Source organism: Siphateles boraxobius, unplaced genomic scaffold (genome assembly GCF_051911475.1).
Source record: "Siphateles boraxobius isolate OS27281-9 unplaced genomic scaffold, OSU_SipBor_1 26, whole genome shotgun sequence".
NCBI classification, from domain to species: Eukaryota; Metazoa; Chordata; class Actinopteri; order Cypriniformes; family Leuciscidae; genus Siphateles; species Siphateles boraxobius.
In genome coordinates, this window is record NW_027508876.1 from 22485091 (window position 1) to 22506137 (window position 21047).

Genomic DNA, 21047 nt, shown 5'->3' on the forward strand with positions numbered 1-21047 from the left:
CAGTTTGCAAACATTGTTTCTAGAAAAAATTCTTTATCAAATATATGCTGTTTTTCAACTTTCTATTCATCAAAGAATCCTGAAAAAATAATAAGTAGCAAAAGTGTTTTTTAACATTGATAATGATAAGAATGTTTCTTGAGAACCAAATCAGCATAGAAGGATCATGTGACACTGAAGACTGGAGTAATGATGTTGAAAATTCATCTTTGCCATCACAGGAATAAATTACATTTTTAAATATATAAAAATAGAGAGAATCTGTGTGGACCGGCGAGCAAACATCAAGAGCATGATGGGCCGTATCATGCGTGTGATGTTATATGAGCCAGACTACTAGCAGTCAGCATTTTTTGCCCTGTCTGGGCCGCAGTAAGACAAGAGAAGGTTGAAATAGAAAATGAAGAGATAATGACTCTGTGATATTGTTGTAATGATTAAGAAGTCCCGAGAGGATAGTCATTTACCCCAAGACAGAGAAAAGACGGACTTATTCTCATCCTGACGCACATAGTCATTTAGCCAGTCACCCTAATCAGTCACTATCATTCTTTTGAATGATAATCACTACTAATAATGGTAATGATAGTCACGGTTGACTCATCAAGCTGCATGAATATTAATAGATTGGTATGAATATTTATGTGTTCTCTCTGTTTGGTCCCACCCACTCATCAGGATGGCCAAAGCTGCTATGGTTCGTCACGGAATCCAAACACCTGTCCAAGCCACCACGTGATTGGTTCCCTCACATCAAAGATGCAAATAACGACACTGCCTACATAGAGGTGAGCTAACCCATGGAATTATGACCGTTATGGAAATATCAGTTTATTCAAATTATTTTTACCGGCGGCACACGCACAAACATTTTCCCGAAGTGAAAACCAACAGTCTGGGATTGTTTTTCCATATGCTGCACCCACCAGCCACTTTAATTGTTTTATAATATCTGATTGGTAGATATTCTATGTCTCGAGCCACAGAAATCAATATTTCCTATCAGCATGCCGGGCACAGCTGCCTCCATTAGAGAGTCGCTGGATAATGGATGATAAATGATTAATGTTTGTTTAATTGTGAATCAGGACTATTGTAGGAGATGCTGGTTGATGGACTGGGGCTGGTCTCATGTTATTGAACCAGTTCTGAGTGAGCTGTCTCAATGTTCCTCACTAGATCCCAGAAATCTGATAGTCTGTGCAAAGTGGCCTGGTATCAGATGTCCACGGTGCTGGGCTGATGTTTGATTTCTGTTTTACTGCATGCCTTTTCAGTACAGTATGATAAACATGTACAGAAGAAGACACTTCACTACTAAAATCAAAAGAAAAATATGAAATTATATTTTACTTAAAGGAAAAAAAAGCCTTTTTTAGGACCATTAATATTTTGCCATAGTGAACGTTATCTTTATGACAATACACCACATTTTCCCTCAATTCTTATTTCTGTGAAGCAAAAAATCTCATTAATTATGTAATATGAAAATAAGATTATTAAAAGTTAAGAAAAACTATTAAAATTAAAAAATAAATTATTTAATAAAGCACATTTTTACCCATTTATAATTACTGGGAAGAAAAAAAAGCTAATTTTTATATAGATAATATGTAAAAGGTATTATTATTAAAATTGTAATACTGTAATTTAATGTATTACAGTACTGAGAATCTAATGAAATTAATAAAAATCTCAAAAATTAAATGTCTAAAAATAATTGAAAAATTAAAAGAATTGAAAAAAAAAAAAAAAAATTGTGGGGAAGATGTCACGAAATTGTCCTGAAAGTTGAAATACAGTATGACTTGGACAAGTTCTTCACAGGTTTCTTTATATTCACTCTTACAGTAATGCGTTAACGGCCATGCAAACTGTGTTTGTAAAGGGATTTGATGCATTCATTTTTGTTAATGATTGCCCTGTATGACACTGTTTATTGTTTTACAGTATAAGACCTGTAAAGATGGGAGTGTTTTGGGCGTGACAGTGACACGCATTGCACTTCTTACACACTGCCAGGCCCTAACGCAGTCTTGTGGATACACAGAGGGTGAGTCCCACAAGAACACACACACACCAGTTTATACCTCTAGGTCAGTCCCTGTTCCTTCTCAGACAATAATATTGTAAATCTATCTTCTCTTTTTGTCTTTCAGCTGAAATTATAGTAAATGTATTGGACTTTAAAAAGGATGTGGGTTTGTGGCATGGAATCCTAACTGTAAGTCATACTTCTGAAAAAAATAATGTAAGCAATAGATCAAATGTTACACATTCAGGGTGGTAATATGTCACTTCCTGTTTCCTCAGAGTGTCATGAACATGATGCATGTAATCAGCATCCCATACTCACTGATGAAAGTCAACCCTCTGTCCTGGATCCAGAAAGTGTGTCAATATAAAGGTCTGTCAGACTTTTTTTTTTTAATACACTAAATCAAAATTTTACACCAAAACTATTTACACCCAGTCAGATATGACTGATTTTTATCACCAAAAATGTTTACTCCAAGTCCTTATAACAACATATTATTACACAAATTGTGCGGACATAATTTTTGGCCAGGCAGTCATACAAAGAAATTATAAACGCATGCAAAAACAAGACAGAATCAACAAAATATTAATAACTGATTATGTTGTAGTAAATGTACTGTATGCGTCTTCCTGTGAACTTTTCGTTTTTCTATACTTTTTTTTTTTGCATAGTAAAATAAAACCTATTGCCAAGTTTGCACTTTTGTTTAATACCTTAATCAAGTTTAGTGTTTTGTTCTTCCCTCATACGTTTACGAAATATTCAATATTTTCGTCATGTTTTGATGGTTTAATCGAACTTCTGGGAATCACTTTTGAAAGTTTTTTTTGTTTTTTTTTTACTTTGTTGAGGAATATGTGTATGCATTGTTTTGTTTTAAAATATATATTTTTTTGTGCTTAGACTTGATATGAATAGACTTCAGTCTTAATCTTTAATCTTGCTGGTAGTTTTTCATGAAACATGAACGGGAAACATTTCTGAATAAATCAGTTGTAAAAACCCTCATTGGGATCATTTAAAGGTTTACTCAGAAATTTGTTCTGCTCATGTTTTGTGAATTAGTCATATTGACGTGTCAATGCTCTTTGATACAGTTTTGTATGTGTCTAATATGGCCATTCCTGTGATTTTTGTTGTAAATTTGTTTGTTTGTGTGTAGGTAAAGTGGCTTGTGTCAAGTCCAGGGATATGCACTGGGCTCTAGTCGCTCACCGAGATCAGAGAGACATAAACCTGAGCTCCCTGCGCATGCTGGTGGTGGCCGACGGATCCAACCCATGTGAGCTTTCTCTCTTTCTCTCCTTTATTAACTTTTCCTTTCCCTTCCACCTTCAACCTTCCTCTCACACCTGTTTGTTTCTTGAAATACTTTTCTGACTGGAAACAAACTGAGGGTTAAGCAGCTGTTTACATACCCAGCAACCTGAAAAAAGCTAAAAGCATCATTCATAAGTGTGTAATATAAATGTATGCACTCATATATGCCCTCTGGGATTCTCACAGAAGAGATGAGTCAGGGTAGATGATGCCCAGAAGCCATTTTCCTGAAATATACTGACACATAATACACAAATGGACACACTGAAGGACAAAACATTCCTTCTGCTGCCTGTTTCATGCATATGCAAATTTTCTTGGTGTTTTGAGATGAATGGATTGATGTACTGTGTAGACATAGCTGAAAATGTATAACACAAGGATTCCTTTCCAGTCAAAGAACATTTGGGTGAATCTCACAAAAACTCATTTAGATTCATAACAATAACTTTATTTAGGTCCGTACGATGAGTAAAAAAAGTTGTCGTTTCCAAACAGTGAGCGTAGCCATCAAAACATAACTGATTAGTGTTGTGCACAGCACTGCAAATTGGTTGAAACATATTGAAATGTTATCGTGAATTTAATTTTTATTAACTTCTGTAGGCTGTAAAACAAAGGAATTTTCTACAGGAAACTGATCTCCAGTGATGTGAAGTTTTTAATGATCATATACTGGTAAATGGTAAGAAACCTGGTGAGCCACATGTTCCTGACCACGGCTATAGATGGACAAAAAAAAATATTCAGAAGAAACAATTAGAAAATATATGTAACAAAGAAAATAAAGCACATTTTTACACTAATAATGTTTTAATTATCACTCTGTTTTAATAAAAAAATATCATATATAAATCATAGTCTTATTTGTTGTACTTAATTTAACAAAAAAATTACATTACTGTAATGAGAAATTAGATTTTTAATTTCTTCTATTTATTTTAATGCATTATATATATATATATATATATATATATATATATATATATATATATATATATGCACACACACACATACAATTTCTATTTCTTTCTTTTGTTTTAACATGAAGTATTACACTAAAACATGAACACCCAGATGAATATATTCAAATGTATTCTGTAATTTTACCCATTGGGTAGACAAAATGTAAACAATCACAATAGAAGTTATTGACATAAATAAATCGTAAAGGTACAATCTGTGCTTCCATCTTCAAAGCTTCAATATGTTTAATTCTAAGGCTGGTCATGGAAAACTTTTTTGGTGCAAAAAAATTAAACTAGCATAAGTGGTCTTCAGGAGGAAAACTGAAATGCTGCAATACTATATGAAATGGCGCCTTTAAACTGGATGTTTTTTAGTGAACTCTCCCTTTAAGAGCTCTGTTCCCATTGTACCCTACAATGTTAGGATACTTTTAAAAGTATGAACTGTTTAAAATGTTAAATGAAACAGGCATCACATTATAGTACATAATGTTCTCTTCCTTTCTCTGCAGGGTCCATCTCATCATGTGACGCGTTCCTCAATGTCTTCCAGAGTAAAGGTCTACGTCCAGAAGTCATCTGTCCATGTGCCAGCTCAGCTGAAGCCCTAACCGTGGCCATCAGGAGGTGAGAGGAGTGCTGACACATTGACCATTCACCCACCCTGTAAACTTCCTTCCAGAATATTTAGATCTTTCTGTCCCTTTTATGAGTTTTGTATTCCAAAAGATTCGAAAGAATGATGGAAATATGGCCACAAACATTTTCCTGTTGGTTAGACAGACAGATTGAAGTTAATGGTTCATCGAGAGAGCTTTACCGAAGTCTGTGTATGTCTTCAATGCAATTTTCCAAAACCATTTACAAGAAAATAATGTTTTTTTTAGGCTGCCTTCATAATTACAGGCCTGCATTGTCCTGACATCTTTGCTTTGTGACCGAATCAAACTCGTGACAGAACGCAGAACATATGGTTTTCATTCCACAGGATTAACTCCATCGCTGGACGTTTTAACAGACCTCTCTCTCTCATGACAAATTTGAGGATGAGAACAGCTTGTATGAATTTGAACAAAAAGTTAAATGAATTGAAAGCTAATAAAAGAGCCTGGTGTCATAGAAGAAAACTTCACCATCTAGTGAAGTCAGAGGAAAAAGTTATTTCAATGGCAACCAACAAAACGTAATTCCGCTGTTTTTGTCATCAAAGAAGTTACGTCATTGTCATTTGTGGATTTACCAAGCAAACTAGTAGTAACCTCATTTTTTACCCTTTGCACTCGTTTGGTTTGGCCCATGTGGTTCACTGAATATTTCTCACTCTGGTAATAATTTCCTTCCTCGTTCTCATTTTCATTTCAGAGCTCTAGATGATTGGTCCTACATTTCTGCACTTTTGCTCGGTTCCAAAACTTAGACAGCTTTTTAAAGAGTTAGACATTATGCACACACCCGACACGACGGTTGTTCTGGGGGAAAAAAAGTAACATTCTAAGATACCTAATTTTGACTGAATGTCCTTTACAGAGGCAATCCCTGAGGTTCTGTGGGGGGGAAAAATAACTCAAGATGCAAGAAACGTTTATTATAAATATACATACATTATATTAGAAACTACTAGATATAAAAATAGAATGTTGAATCTAATGCTGTTGGAACCAATTCCAAGTTCCCCATCAGTTTCTTGTAAGGTCTCTTACTAGGCACCCTATGTAGTGTGGAGACAGCAAAGCAGCACACTAGTTTTGGAACAGTGCTATTATTTCCAGCATACTGCATCGGCACACCCTGTTTTATGTATTTTGCTTAAATAAAGCCTACTGTACTTTGCCAAACATATCTGTTAGCTCAGACAAGTGTCTTTCAGAGGACATTATGTGTGGGTGGGGCTTAGGGTTGTCCATCAAAACAAGTTAGACAAATCAACTTCCTTTTCAGGTTTATATTGCATTAGACTCACTGTTAAGCTTGATCCACAACCGTGATTCTATATATTGCTCTGATCTTGCATTTTATTTCTCGTTTTAGGCCTACAGATGACAGTAACCAGCCGCCGGGTCGAGGAGTTCTGTCTATGCAGGGTCTGAGCTACGGTGTCATTAGAGTGGACTCAGAGGAGCGCCTGTCCGTACTCACTGTACAGGACGTGGGTACTGTGATGCCAGGAGGTACACATATGTACATGCACAAATGGTTCTGAGAAAGTCTCAAATGTGCCGATGTAAATATTGTTGTATGTTTAGCATTAAAGAAGAGCCATCAAAGATGGGCGTTGTGTAATGTGTACGCCTCTCTCTATGTGCTGTATTTACTGCTTCATAAAGTGTGTAATGTGTTTATTGATGTTGTGTATGTGCAGCTCTGATGTGTGTGGTCAAGCCAGAGGGAGTTCCTCAGCTGTGCCGAACAGATGAGATCGGAGAGCTGTGTGTGTGTTCCATCGCCACGGGAATGTCATATTATGGGCTCTCGGGCATGACAAAAAACACCTTTGAGGTTTGTGTCCTATCAGCGAGATTGATTTGGCTGTAGATTCTCCTACTCACAATCCCTAGACCTCTGCTTGAACTGATGTTAAAGTACTCCGGTCACAGTCTTTTCTTTGGTTTGTTTATTAAATTGCTTAGAAATAATGAGTAGGGCATTTTCTTATAAAGATACCTGATATCTGAAGCCTGATTTCACCTCATAGAGCAGGGCTATTCAATTAGCTTCATTCGAGGGCCGGATTATTAAATCGAAAAGTTGAGGCGGGCCGATGGGTTTATCTTATTTATTGAAACATAACAGTATCAATAAGTAAGCTAAAGTAAACATAAAAGTATTGTATTTACTTGGAAATGTGGTACAGTATCCAGATTTATCAGACCCTAATAAAATAACTTATTTACAGCTATGTACAAACATATGAATTATACAAGATCATAGCTATTGGTAAGAATTATCTTATTAATAATTATTATAGGATTAAATTAAAATATTCTGACAGTGAGACTTCGGAACCATAGGTAAAACCATTCATGGCTACTCACTCACACTGTATAAAAAATGCCTAAACAGGTAAAAAATATACACACAATTAATTATATATTTCTCTAGCCCCCTAATAAATCTGATGCAATATAAATGACTATAACATAGTATTCAATATAAATATTCCACATTTCTCCCCAAACCATGGTAAATTACTAAAGTACATTCACGGTAAATGTTTGTAAGGGTGGTGATTAGGGGATTTAAAGTCTTCTAACTTCGTTCATGGCACAATGTTTCTGCTATTTACCTCATCAGTCGTGTTGGGAATGTTGAGGCTGTTTCGTCCGATTTAAAACTAGTTGAAATCATTGAGTGATTTGTGGTTTGTAACATAGAGATGTCAGGTTGAAACGCTTCTCACTGGATGTCGCAACGCTGTTTAATAATAGTGTCCAGGACCGGGAGTAAACGCAACTCCTTTAAGCTTGCGTTCCGTTATCCACTGGGCCGTGCTGCGTAGTTCAACGTAAACACTAGTGAAACAACTGAAAACAGCGCTATTTGTTCTCTATTTGTTCTTATTGACCGATAAACCGCTTCAGATGATTCAGTGACAGAAAGGTCCGAACGAATCCGAATCGTTTCAGGCCGTTATGCAAGCGCGTTTGGCCAATTCATGGAAAGGAAATAATCGAACCAAAGAATGATTCATTCACGAATGATTGATATCGCTGGTTCATTCGACAGAAATACGGGACACACACATAATAACTGCTGAAATATTCAGACTGAAAACGTTTCTCAGGTCAGTCGGAGCGCTCATGGTACACACACAGTGCGTATAGCCGTACAGCTGCAGGCGCCACTGCGGTCACGCGCATATCTAACCAAATTTAGCCGCACCGCCAGGAAAAGAGGAGGAGGGAGGTTGGGGTGCCCTCGGGCCATGGAGATGATTGGCGGGCCGGACCTGGCCCCTGGGCCGCCAATTGAATAGCCCGGTCATAGAGTATAAAAATAAAACAAGTGATTGTGAGATATTAAAATGAAAATCACAAACGTGAGATATGTCATGCTATGAGATATAAAGTTGCAATTACAAATAACAGTCACAAATTTGAGATAAAAAGTCCCAATTGTAAGATAAGCTCTAATTGTGAGATATAATGTTGGATTTGTGAGATATGATGATATAATGTTGGATTTGTGAGATGTCACAATTAATATTATTAATTATAATTATAATTATAAAAACGCAACTGTGAGAGCTAAACTCGCAATTGTAAGATATAAAGTTGCAATCAGAAATGAAGTTGCAACTGAGATATAAATTCGCAATTATAATATATAAATACAATTGTGAGATGCATATAAATAGAGTATTATATAGTGAGATACACTATAAAGTTGCAATTACAAAAAAACTCAATTTTAAGAAGTACTGTATCTGGGTATTTGTAGCTAATCTTTCTAGATTTCTGTCATTTAGTACTGTAAATCTGTTGAGCCTACATTAAGTCCACAAGTTTAAATCTAAACATAAAGTTTAAATTTTCAACCAGGTCTCCTGAATGGTCTCCGCAGAATGGATTTTTCAATCCCGCTACCACAAGTAGCGAACTAAAACAATATGTTATATTTCATCCCGTTCCCACCCTAAACTTTCACATTTTGTCCCACTCCCGCCCACAAAAGACCTTAGGAAAAGGTCTATGTGGATTTTTCACTCCCGGTCCTTGTTGGATTCTGTCTAGTTCCATTGTCTCTTGTCTATTTTTTTCCCATTTCCACACACATGACACTTCAGATCTCCAGTGACAGACTTCTACATGCTGTTGTTATTAGATGATTATATTTTGTGGGAGCCCACGAGTCATTTCTTTCTCCCGATTGTCATATCGGTATCTTCCCTCACGCATCCACACTCAGCACACTCCACACTTGTCCTGCGCCACACTTGTGTCGGATCCCATGGTCGTGCACACCTCTACTTCATAACCATAGAGTGAACTTCCACATTTGTATGCTGTATTAAAGCTGCAGTAGGGAGTTTTGAGAAAATGTTGACTTAGACTGAAAATTTGAACAAGCACAACTTACAGCCCTCCCTCCACAGCTCCTCCCCCACAGCGGAGCCTGCCGTGAACGCGCAGGCTAGTAAGCAGGACCACCGATGACGGCGGATTATAAACAGTTATGGAACATTCACTAATAGGGACGAAACATCAACAATATGCTTTACATTGACTATGGCCTGCCCATACTTTGACTACAAACTTGGTCCTCGAATCATTATGTATTTTGCAATACATGTAACTTTATAAGGTTGCACTCTTTCTATAAGTTATAGCTACTAAGATAACGTTAAAGGATTAGTTCACTTTAAAAAAAAACTTTTGCTGATAATTTACTCACCCCCATGTCATCCAAGATGTCCATGTCTTTCTTTCTTCAGTCGAAAAGAAATTAAGTTTTTTGATGAAAACATTCCAGGCTTTTTCTCCATATAATGGACTTCAATAGGACACAAACGTTTCAAGGACCAAATGACAGTTTCAGCGCAGCTTCAAAGGGTTTTAAACGATACCAGACGATGAATAAGGGTCTTATCTAGTGAAACGATCGGTCATTTCAAAAATAAATAAAAAACTTTAAGTTTTATAAGCACAAATGCTCACCTTGCTCTGTTCTGTGATGCACGTTCGTGATCCTGTTCGAACTCGTTCATCCAAATGAACAAATCTTTTTTCGAGTCATTTCGTTCGTTGAATGAATGAAATGACTCCAAAAAGGATTTGTTCATTTGGATGAACGAGTTTGAACAGGAGAGTCACGAACGACGGTACCCGCTCGCGCTGTGCAAGAGAGGGGTGATCAGCGCGTACACGAGCGTGATTGACACTGCTAAGACATTCCTCCTGGCTCTGATTGGTTGTTTCTGACCGGGAGCGGTGTATTTCTGCAAATGGCAGTAGGACCACAGGGAGGAGCCAGAGGAGCTTGATTTTTTTCACAGATTATCTGTCTCATATTCTACTTTCAGGACATAATGAGAGTTTTAACAAATATTTGTTTACAAAAGCTACCTACTGGAGCTTTAAATTTACAAATGTATAGGTATGATCTTAATTTTTGTCTTTTGTTTTTTTGGCTGTCAGGTTTTTCCCATGAGCAGCTCTGGGGCTCCTATCAGCGAGTACCCCTTCACTCGTACAGGGCTGCTGGGTTTCATAGGCCCGGGTGGGCTGGTGTTCGTGTCTGGAAAGATGGATGGTCTGATGGTGGTGAGTGGACGGAGACACAACGCTGACGATATTGTTGCCACAGCGCTAGCGGTGGAGCCCATGAAGTTTGTGTACAGGGGCAGGTGAGAACACATTAAAAACAAACAAACATAGCATATTCTTCTTCGTCATCAAAGACCATGTGGTATATATAGCGCATTAGCTTGTTTGCTTTGGACATGCTGAGTGCAAATTAAATGGATCTAACACCTGCTGGGGCGGCAAGAGCGTGTAATCTGCGTGTTGTGGTGGAGTTGTTCTGTTTCAGTTGCCTCTGTGAAATTACTTCAGGTTTTGTTCATCCGTTTTCTTAAAGCTTTATGCAGTGTGATAAATCATACTTGTTATAGTAATAATATAATTTAACGGGTCAAGCCATAAAACTACATTTTCATTACGTCACATACATTGTTTTTGACAAAAACATGGCAATATTTTGTTGGTTTTATCCTATTATTCACTATATTTATTTGTTTGGTCAGTGTCGTCGTGGGTTTTGGTTCTTTTGCTGTTGTAGGCTTAAAGGACCTTTGAAATAACTGAAATAATTTTGCAAAGTGGAACTGTAATGTGGTCAAGACCTGCCTGGAATTGCTTTAGCCATGCGTTTCCCTGAAAATAATTGCACAACTTAGAACGTTCCTCAACCAATCAGATTCAAGCATTATGAATATACGTAGTGTAACTAAAACTAGATAAACTAAATCTTAATAAAAACTAAATTGACGTATAAAAAAAAGGCAAAACACCAAATTGACCTAAAATAAAATTAAAGTAAAAACATAAAATAAAATTTAATTCAAATGCAATGAAAAAAATTACTCACAGGTGCCCTTAAATACCTTTGCAACACTTTACATTTTTGTAAAAAATGTTTTAATTAAATTCTGTTGTTTATCACTTAAGCTATGTTTTGTGATTTTTATTCATTCTAATTCATTATTGTGAATTATAATGATTATTATTCATTATAATTATTAACAATTACATTTTTTTTTAATTGTTATAATAAGAATTAAATATTAATGTTATAATAATTTATTAATTTTGTTTTTTAAATATTAATTTTAATAATGTTCAATTAAATTCGATTCTGGCCACTATTACCTGGTTCGAGATGTTTTAGGGGTCGGTCTGATATCTCCTGTCTGTATCTCCATCTTCAGGATAGCGGTATTTTCTGTGACGGTCCTGCATGACGAGAGAATTGTGGTCGTAGCCGAGCAGAGGCCGGACTCCACAGAAGAGGACAGCTTCCAGTGGATGAGCCGTGTACTGCAGGTATTTGTCCTTATTATATACACCCTTGCCGATCGATTCGGGCAGCGGCGACTTGCTATTCCCGTCCAGTCTGGCGGGAGTCACCTTAATCGCTGTGTAACCCCAGTCACCATCCAAACTGAATTAGAGATCACGCTATTGCTGACTTGTGTACTTTCTGTCAGCACTTTACGAGTCCTTACTGGCATGTAAAAATAACAAGATGCATTCAGGCACGGAGGTTGGCCTTCACTTCCACCCACCCAGACGGTTCCATTCCACTCTTTTGTTGTAGGTCATTAATCTTGCAAATATGGTATTTTTTCCTTCCACTTCTTGAATTCCTGTTTGGTAATTTGGTTCTCCCCAAGGCATCGGTAAAGGTCAGCGGCTGCATCAGATCTCAGCTGGTAGCCTCTTCTCGGCTTCTTACGAAGTCTATTTTTAAACCTCACCTGACAGTCGAATGCGTTTCTTTCTGCAGGCGATAGACAGCATCCACAACGTGGGGGTGTTTTGTTTGGCTTTGGTGCCCGCTAACACCCTTCCCAAGACTCCGCTGGGAGGGATCCACCTGTCGGAGACCAAGCAGCTGTTTTTGGAAGGCTCCCTGCATCCCTGTAACGTCCTAATGTGCCCTCACACCTGCGTCACTAACCTGCCAAAACCCAGACAGAAACAGCCAGGTCTGTCTGCAAGGTCACCTCAGATGTCATATGAGATTAGAAGTGCCAGAAATTGTGTGTGTGTTGTCGTCTGCTTGTTTGTGATGTGCTTCCTCTGCTCGGTCCTGTAGAGATTGGACCCGCCTCTGTGATGGTGGGAAACCTGGTCTCAGGGAAGAGGATTGCTCAGGCCAGTGGCAGAGATCTGGGCCAGATCGAAGACAATGATCAGGCAAGAAAGGTGTGTGTGTGGTACCATGGGGCCTCGATTTTCATCTCTCACTTCATTCATTTTCCCTCCCCTCTCATTCATTCCTCACCTCCAGCAAACCATCCAGTCCCATCCAGCCAAGAATATGCACAGAAATTGGCATATATTTGTCTTTAATGCCAGCGTTGCAATACATTAAACTGCCTCAGGGTGCTTTATTATTGCTTTTACAGGAGATGTAGCATCTGAGTAAAAAATGCGTATTAGAATATTTACCAGTTAAAAAACTATATTTTGTATATTCATTCAAATTTATTTTTTTATTAAATATGTAGTTCCAATTCTTACATACATATATATATATATATATTAGTGCTGTCAAACGATTAAAATATTTAATCGCGATTAATCGCATTAATGTCATAGTTAACTCGCGATTAATCGCACATTTCTATCTATTCTAAATGTCTCTTGATTTCTTTTTGTTAATTATTTTTTCTCATTTTAATGCTCTTATCAACATGAAAAAAGTGGATTGCTTGCTTTGTGCAAATTTTTTTTTATTGAAAACAACATAGGCAATACTGTGTTCAATTTCACACTAACATTCTCACATGGAGCAAATCATTTCTTTGTAACACAATGTAACACTGTCCATCAATAAAAGGGTGAAAGAAATACTGACGAGGTACTGATATTGACGAGGGGGCGGAGAATTCGCATCAGGTGTGTGTGTGTGCTTGGCCATCATCAAGTGGTATTTCAGACTGGACGTGCTGCGATGATGATAGCTCAGTTCATAACGACAAAACACACAGATCACTTTGGTCTAGTCAATGGAACCATTTGGCAACTTTTTAAAAGTAAACTTTCCATTCAGAATCTTATTGGCATCCATTTCGGCGTCTCGCGCTCGCCATCCACTCAAAATGTAACTTTAACCTATTTGGCCGGCTCGCAAGCCCAAACAAGTGTGTGTGCGCGTGCCTGTTGTTTTGTTTCCGGTCTAGCTAGATCCACTTGCGCTTTGGTCGACGAAGCAACAAAACGTCCTCGCACGGCGCAAGCCCTTGAAATGAATGGGTTTCATAGCGCAGCGCCGCGCATGCCGCATCCTGTTGCAAAAGCATGTGAAAAAAACTACAAAGTTTGCTAGACCAAAAAGACCGTTAATCTCGCGATAAAAAAATTAATCGCGTTAAAATGGTTTTGCGTTAACGCCGTTAATAACGTGTTTAACTGACAGCCCTAATATATATATATATATATATATATATATATGTGTGTGTGTGTGTGTGTGTGTCTGTGTGTGTGTCATGTATATCTTTGTAGTTTTACTGATTTAAAATGTGTATGAATAAATAATGAATAAAAAACATATTTTTTATATATTACAAATTTTCTTTTGTTACGTTTTCTTTTTTCAAAATATTTGTATTATTTTTATATATATATGTGTTTGTGTGTGTGTATATACATATATATATGTGTATGTGTATATATATACTGTACACACACATACATATATATACACATATATATATATATGTATATGTAATAAAAAGTAATACAAATAAATTACTTTATTATAATGAAAGTAATAAAAAATAGTAATAAAAATAAAGAATAAAATGCAAACAGCACTTGCGTATTTTTTGTCTTTTAAATAAAAATGCATGTAAAAGAAAAAAGAGAGAGTAAAATTCTTTTCTTTTTTTTTTTACAAACTGTTTATTTTTTTCCTCTGGTCATTTTCTCAGCATGAAATATATGAGATGATTCATTCTCCTGCATCTGTTACAAACTTGAAGACCGATTGGGATTTTCTTCGCTGTGTTATTTTCTTCCCTTCATTTTGGTGGCTTACTGTTTGGAATATTCCACACGTATCACCACATGGATAACTTTAGCACTTTTAATTAAACCTCTGATGGTAAATTTTCCAACTTTTTTGACTGTGGGTGATTCGTAACAGATGTTTTGTATTTAATAGCTGGTGTGGATTTGAATCACTTGTGTCACTTACACCAGCAGGAGACAGATGATCAATCTTACAATTTGACTTAAACAAGTTGCAGCCTCTTATAAAGTTACTGGCCAACTTATTACACACATTTGGCGCTCGCCGAGCATTCATTTTGGACAGTGGCATGCAGTAATTGTCCCAACTGTATTTGTGGTAGAGGAACTGACCCCTGACGGCTTGTCAGACCTCTTCCTCTCAGCCAGAGTCGTTTCAAACCCTACAGACAGCATTCTGAGAAACTGTTAAAACATTGTCACCAAACCAGAACTTGAAAGTTTTATGCTTCTAAAACATTCTCTCTTTTTTTGAAAGTAAGGATTTTAAAAAGGCCGTTTTGTGGAAAACAGAGGACTCTATTAGAATAAGTATTGCACGCTGGGCTCGGTTTGGGAGGGCTGGTTTGGTTGTTTTTTGGGCTGTTAGTGTTGAGTTGATGTCTTTGGTTTTGCTGTGCTGTCAGTCAACCACCTCAACGTGAATACAATCCATTACACTGCCCTCTCAGGCTGAAAGATGGCAACCATTATTCCGTCTGCCTGTCTGCTGTGCACAACACTGTAACCTTAACACACACATACACCGCAGTACAGCTGTCGGCCTCACACACGAACCACATATGCTCACACACATTCAAACAAACATGTGCACAGGCTTAAATATGCACACACATACACAGTGCTGCAACAGTTGTTGGCTGCTGTCTCTTGCATGCCTTCCTCATGCTCTCACTTTCGCTCATTCCTTCACACTCTTCCAGCCCTGCATGGGTATGCTCTGTCTGACACCAACAAATGTTACCTCCGCCATCTGCGCCGCTCAAGGAGTCACAGCCATGCATGACTATTTTCCAATTATACACCGCAAAGTTTGTTTGCCGGTTCTTTTTTTTTCATTGCTTCCATCCATTCATACCTATGAAAATCAGGCCCGCTGAGTGAATGGAAATAGTTTTATTTCATGCTTTTAAGAGGAGGAATGCGATCAGATCAGAATAACTCTGGGAGATGAGGTAACACATGACTGCATTCACTTGCAACCTTAAGATTACACCAGCACCGCTTACTAATGACTTTAACAGGTCTTGCTAATTGCAAACAAAGCCTTCTTTGTTTTAACAGTTACAGTCAAATGTCTTGTCTCTTTTATAATATTGCATTTGGCATAACAATAGATTGAATCAGGTTAAATAGACTTGTTAACACCCACCTGTTTGTTTTACTTTGTACTACTTTGTGTATTAATATTTTCTGATTTAATGATAATCAGATTTTGGGAATATCATGCAATCTCCCTTAAATACTTAAATATCTTGGATTTTGTAATAATCATCACAGGCTTCCTTTTTCCATCCATAGTTCCTCTTCCTGTCTGAGGTGTTGCAGTGGAGAGCCCAGACCACCCCGGATCATGTGCTCTTCACCCTCCTCAGCTCAAGGGTATGACATGTTATGAGTAAGATATATAGATACTGTACACACTCTACCATTCAAAAGTTTGGGGTCAATACAATTTTGGTTTATGTTTTTGAAAGAAGTCTCTTATGCTGACCGAAGGTTCTTATTATTTCTTTAATAAAAAATAAACAAATTGCAAAAACCAATCAAATAAATACTTTATAACTATGTATATATATATATATATATATATATATATATATATATAAAATGAACTATATATATAGTGCATTTTTCCTTTTAAAAAAGTATTTGATTTTTTTGCATTTTGTTGATTTTTTATTAAAGAAAACCACTTTTATTAAATAACACCATTCTGGTTCTACATTTTTCTGTTAATGAGGTGTACAAAGAAATATCTCAGTTTCTGCACCATTTCCCCCCTCTAGGGAGTAGGAATTGGCATCATAAATGATTTTGGCCTGGTTTGCAAGGGATACGTTTTTTTTAATAAACTAAAACTGCAACCATTTGTCATCGCAGGCTATTTTGAACACCACATGCCCTCCATAGAAAAGTTGTGATAACTCATCCTGAGTTGAGAACTGTGGAAACTGTATCGTTGACATGTTTGTGTATGTGTGTGAATGCAGGGAACAGTCCTGAGCTCACTGACGTGTCTTCAGTTGCATAAGCGGGCGGAGAAGATAGCAACCATGTTGATGGAGCGAGGCCACCTGCAGGACGGTGATCACGTTGCGCTGGTGTACCCACCTGGTACGACACCATCAGTTACAAATCTACATCTCTGAATCTGTGATCAGTCCCACTATATTCACATTATTATCATACTCTAAACTAGGGGTTTCAAATTATCGCAGTAAATATGACTAAGATTATATTCCTTGGCAATGTCCGAGGTGGGACACCAGAAACATTACAGTCTGGCTTTGATATAGTGGTCAAAATGTAGAAGGTGTATTGTGCTTTTTTACATTTTCAACTTTCTTTAATGTGTATTTCAAAGTTACAAAGCACAAAGTCCACTCCTAAGGGAGTTGATCTCTATATCAATGCGCACGATTGTAGTCTTGAGTTTTCTCCTGGGAACATACACGTCACAATATTTGGAATACGCAAAATAAATAGGGAGAGGCATGGTTGAGTTGCTATTGTACTGTGTTAAAACTCATGTTATGGCAAGGGCCATGATAATTTCAAACATGCACAAAGTGGTTGACCAATCAGAACACGCTGATTCAACTGACCAATCAGAGCACATTACGCTTTTTGAAAGGAAGGTCTTAATAGAGACAGGAACTAAACAGAGTGTTGCTGACAGACTGGGAGGAGAGATGCTGCAAAAATGTAAAATATGTGAAAAAGAATGTGTTATTTGAACATTCAAGCATGAATACCTATTCTAGTAGACCCAAAAACAAAATCAAGACTTTGTAAAAGGGCATAATAGGTCCTCTATTATGCTTGATATTTGAGTGGCCATATGAAACTATCTTGTCTGATAGTTTGAGACCTCTTTTCTTGGATAAAAAATCTACACACATACCACATATGAATATGTGTTTATAATTTACAGGTATAGATCTGATTGCTGCCTTTTACGGATGCTTGTATGCCGGCTGTGTACCAATTACAGTGAGACCCCCACATCCCCAGAACATCGCCACCACCCTGCCCACTGTGAAAATGATTGTGGAGGTGAGTGTTGACCTGAGATCCTTCCATATGTAGTGTATTAATTGTGAAAGAAAAAACAAATAACGCTAATATATGAATTTGTGTTCAGGTGAGCCGATCAGCATGTGTGATGACCTCACAGATCATATCCAAGCTCCTGAAGTCGAAGGAGGCGTCTGCTGCAGTGGACGTCAGGTCGTGGCCTCCTGTTCTGGACACAGGTGAGAGTGGGTCAAAGGTCAGATGGCTTCTTCAAAAAATGTAAAGTCTAAATGAACATTCATTTAATATCTAACATGTTTGTTGTAAGATGATCTGCCAAAGAAGAAGCCCCCTCAACTCTACAAACCCTCCAATCCAGACACGCTGGCTTACTTGGACTTCAGCGTCTCTACTACAGGGATGCTTGCAGGAGTAAAGGTCAGTATTTATCCTCTTGTTTTGTGTGAAATGAGAACACCCTGCTCTTTACTTCTGCAATACAAAAAAACCCGGAAAGAAAACATTTGAAAACCCTCTCAGTTTACAATAGGTGAGATCAGGTGTCATGTGCTTAGAGGAACTTTCTGTTTTATTGTTAAGAGATGAAAACCAGGTTTTGAACAGACCGCTGCTCTTTTGTCATAGGAGCCATGTTTGCTTGCGGCGACCACCCAGTATTGTGTAGTTCTTCAGTCCTTTGACCAAGAACTGATTTTTTTCAGGCCCCTGGGAATCCTATACAGTCCTACACTTTTATATTTGATAGCATTTCCACTTCAAACATGGCAGCCCAGTTGCATTTCTCAAAAAATAACTCCTCATGGTCTCAGGCCAATTATAGGCCAATTCATTCCACACAGACAAACACGTTTGTTGGGTTTTGCCTGATCAGTGTGTTGCCTCTGTCGACGTCTGTTGACATTGGACAGGGTTTGTTTTCACCCGACTGAACATGTTCAATCAGTGTTTGATGGTGTCTGTTAGGGCAGTGTGAACATGAAAGTTATTTTTCATAAAATTCTACATCCAACTGCCAACTTGTTTGTCTGTGTGGTGTGAATTGGCCATATGAATAAAATAAAGCACAAAATAAAGTACAAAAATATAATGAAATCTTTTTATACATCATCTCAGATGTCCCACACAGCCACCAGTGCCTTTTGCCGCTCTATAAAGCTCCAGTGTGAGTTGTATCCCTCTCGTGAGGTGGCCATCTGCCTGGATCCATACTGTGGCCTCGGATTTGTCCTCTGGTGCCTCTGCAGGTGAGAGACCACCACGTTCATACCTGAATTTACAATTTGAAAAACAAGATTCATACTTGAAACAATGCATCTTTATGAACTCATGCACACTGTGTCTGCAATATTGTTGATTTTAAAGGAATGGTCAGGTTTCAATATTCACTCTACGCAGAAAATAATTTCCATATGCCTCAGTTTGTAAAAACAGTTTGAATGAAAGTATATAGGTGAATTTTATTATTATTTCTTCATTATATATTTATATATTTTAGTTTTATCGAATTTTAATTGCCAATGATTTTTTAAATTCTTTTGAACTCATTTACAAGACTTGTGTAAAAATGGTTTTAAAAACTTAATAATCTTGTCTGTGTAAAGTTATATCCAATTTCCAATTCTTTAAATTTTTTGAATATCTAACAATTCAATCATCCATGTAGAATTCACCAATAGAGTATTTTTTAACACTCTGCAAACTGACGAGCCACACAAGTACTGAACCAGTTTCTCAGTTGACTGCTGTCTTGAAAAATCTTCGTTTTGTGCTGCGTTCACACAAGTGTGTGTGGTTTTTATGCTGTGCTGTGTCTTTTCTAGCGTAAAGTGTGTACTCAGCTCCTGTCTCGCTTGACTGATGTGTTGTTTTCCCGATGTGTCTTATTTGTCAGGGCGAGCAGGTTCCTCTGCTCTTGTGTTGTGTTGTGTGGTGGTAACGTTGCGTTTTCCTATGTCTCTTCCTGCTGGGTGAAGTGTGTATTCAGGGCATCAGTCCATCTTGATTCCCCCGTCCGAGCTGGAGGTGAACCCCGCTCTGTGGCTGCTGGCTGTCAGTCAGTTCCGGGTCAGAGACACGTTCTGTTCATACTCCGTCATGGAGCTTTGCACCAAGGGCTTGGGCCTGCAGACAGAATCCCTCAAGGTACCTGATTCTCTCTAAAGTGTCAATCTTTTGCTTCCTTTTCTTCTTGAGGAAGCTCTAAAGCATTTTTCGTTAGATTTCATGTTATATTTGCTGTGGTGACAGAAGGCGATTGTTGGTGGTCGTGCGTGTGTGAGTGTTCTGTGTTCAGGAGGTGTAACTGTGTAATTAACGTCTGTTCTGAGTTAGAGAAGGAAAGGCCGCCCGTGCCTCCTGGCGAGCCTGTCTTGTAAAATCTTGTTTTATTTACTCTGATTTAGTCATTGAGATTGCCATAGTTACTAACCGCAGTCTGGACCGGAGTACAGTTTACTAACATCACGACAATCAATGAGGAGGAAAAATGAGTCCCGGCCTAAATACATTTTTTGGTATAATGAGGTAGAACTGGGAAAATGTTTTCTCATACCCAGACTTGTCTTCCTGCCATCTTCAGTTATTCTTTAAATAAAGATTAAAGAAAAACATTAGATGACCACATTTACTTTTTATGTTCTTTCTTAAAAATATGCTTTTTCCATTTAAAGCATGTTAATCATTATATTATATTATATTGGTTGATTATAGTTATGATTATGAATATTGTGTAATGAATTAATATAATGACACATCCTTGACATCAACTGAGTATAATAAGTATAATAACACATTGTTATATAAAATACAAAATAAGTAATATATAAATAATAATTTTATGAGCTGATGTCAACAGCGCAGTGTGGGCTTGAAAAAATAATATCAATCAAGTCCTAATATGTACAATCGATCGTGTGCGTCATTTCCCTCTGAATATTATGTTTGGTCAAAATATATTTAGTTTTTTGTAGGATTAAAGTAATATTATATCATCTATTATAATAATAAGACAGCCTTTGTGACATAAGCTATTAGGAAAGAATCAATATTAAATTTAAATATAAATAATTAACTTTAAAATAGTATATATTTAAAATCTATAAACATTTATATATTATTTATTATATATTTTACATTTGTTAAATATGTTATAATATAATAAGTTGATGTCCTTTAGGGTAAAATCAACAAAAATAATTAGCA

At 37.2% G+C, this 21047-nt stretch overlaps 1 protein-coding gene across 10 annotated transcripts in view; it reads left to right on the forward strand.

The window, feature by feature from the left end:
- dip2ca (disco-interacting protein 2 homolog Ca) overlaps positions 1 to 21047 on the forward strand; it is a 130936-nt gene that overhangs the window by 100152 nt on the left and 9737 nt on the right. For 6 of the 10 annotated variants that reach the window (XM_077244994.1, XM_077244996.1, XM_077244999.1 and 3 more), the window contains 19 exons: positions 679 to 788; positions 1951 to 2053; positions 2160 to 2224; positions 2314 to 2407; positions 3204 to 3323; positions 4842 to 4956; positions 6358 to 6497; positions 6689 to 6825; positions 10464 to 10672; positions 11756 to 11870; positions 12334 to 12535; positions 12646 to 12755; positions 16107 to 16187; positions 16799 to 16922; positions 17743 to 17864; positions 17953 to 18064; positions 18154 to 18263; positions 18960 to 19090; positions 19820 to 19988. In XM_077244994.1, the coding sequence (XP_077101109.1) occupies positions 679 to 788; positions 1951 to 2053; positions 2160 to 2224; positions 2314 to 2407; positions 3204 to 3323; positions 4842 to 4956; positions 6358 to 6497; positions 6689 to 6825; positions 10464 to 10672; positions 11756 to 11870; positions 12334 to 12535; positions 12646 to 12755; positions 16107 to 16187; positions 16799 to 16922; positions 17743 to 17864; positions 17953 to 18064; positions 18154 to 18263; positions 18960 to 19090; positions 19820 to 19988 (2369 nt within the window). The remainder of the gene's footprint in view (positions 1 to 678; positions 789 to 1950; positions 2054 to 2159; positions 2225 to 2313; positions 2408 to 3203; positions 3324 to 4841; positions 4957 to 6357; positions 6498 to 6688; positions 6826 to 10463; positions 10673 to 11755; positions 11871 to 12333; positions 12536 to 12645; positions 12756 to 16106; positions 16188 to 16798; positions 16923 to 17742; positions 17865 to 17952; positions 18065 to 18153; positions 18264 to 18959; positions 19091 to 19819; positions 19989 to 21047) is intronic. The other 4 variants (XM_077244995.1, XM_077244998.1, XM_077245002.1 and 1 more) reach the window with 1 other exon arrangement.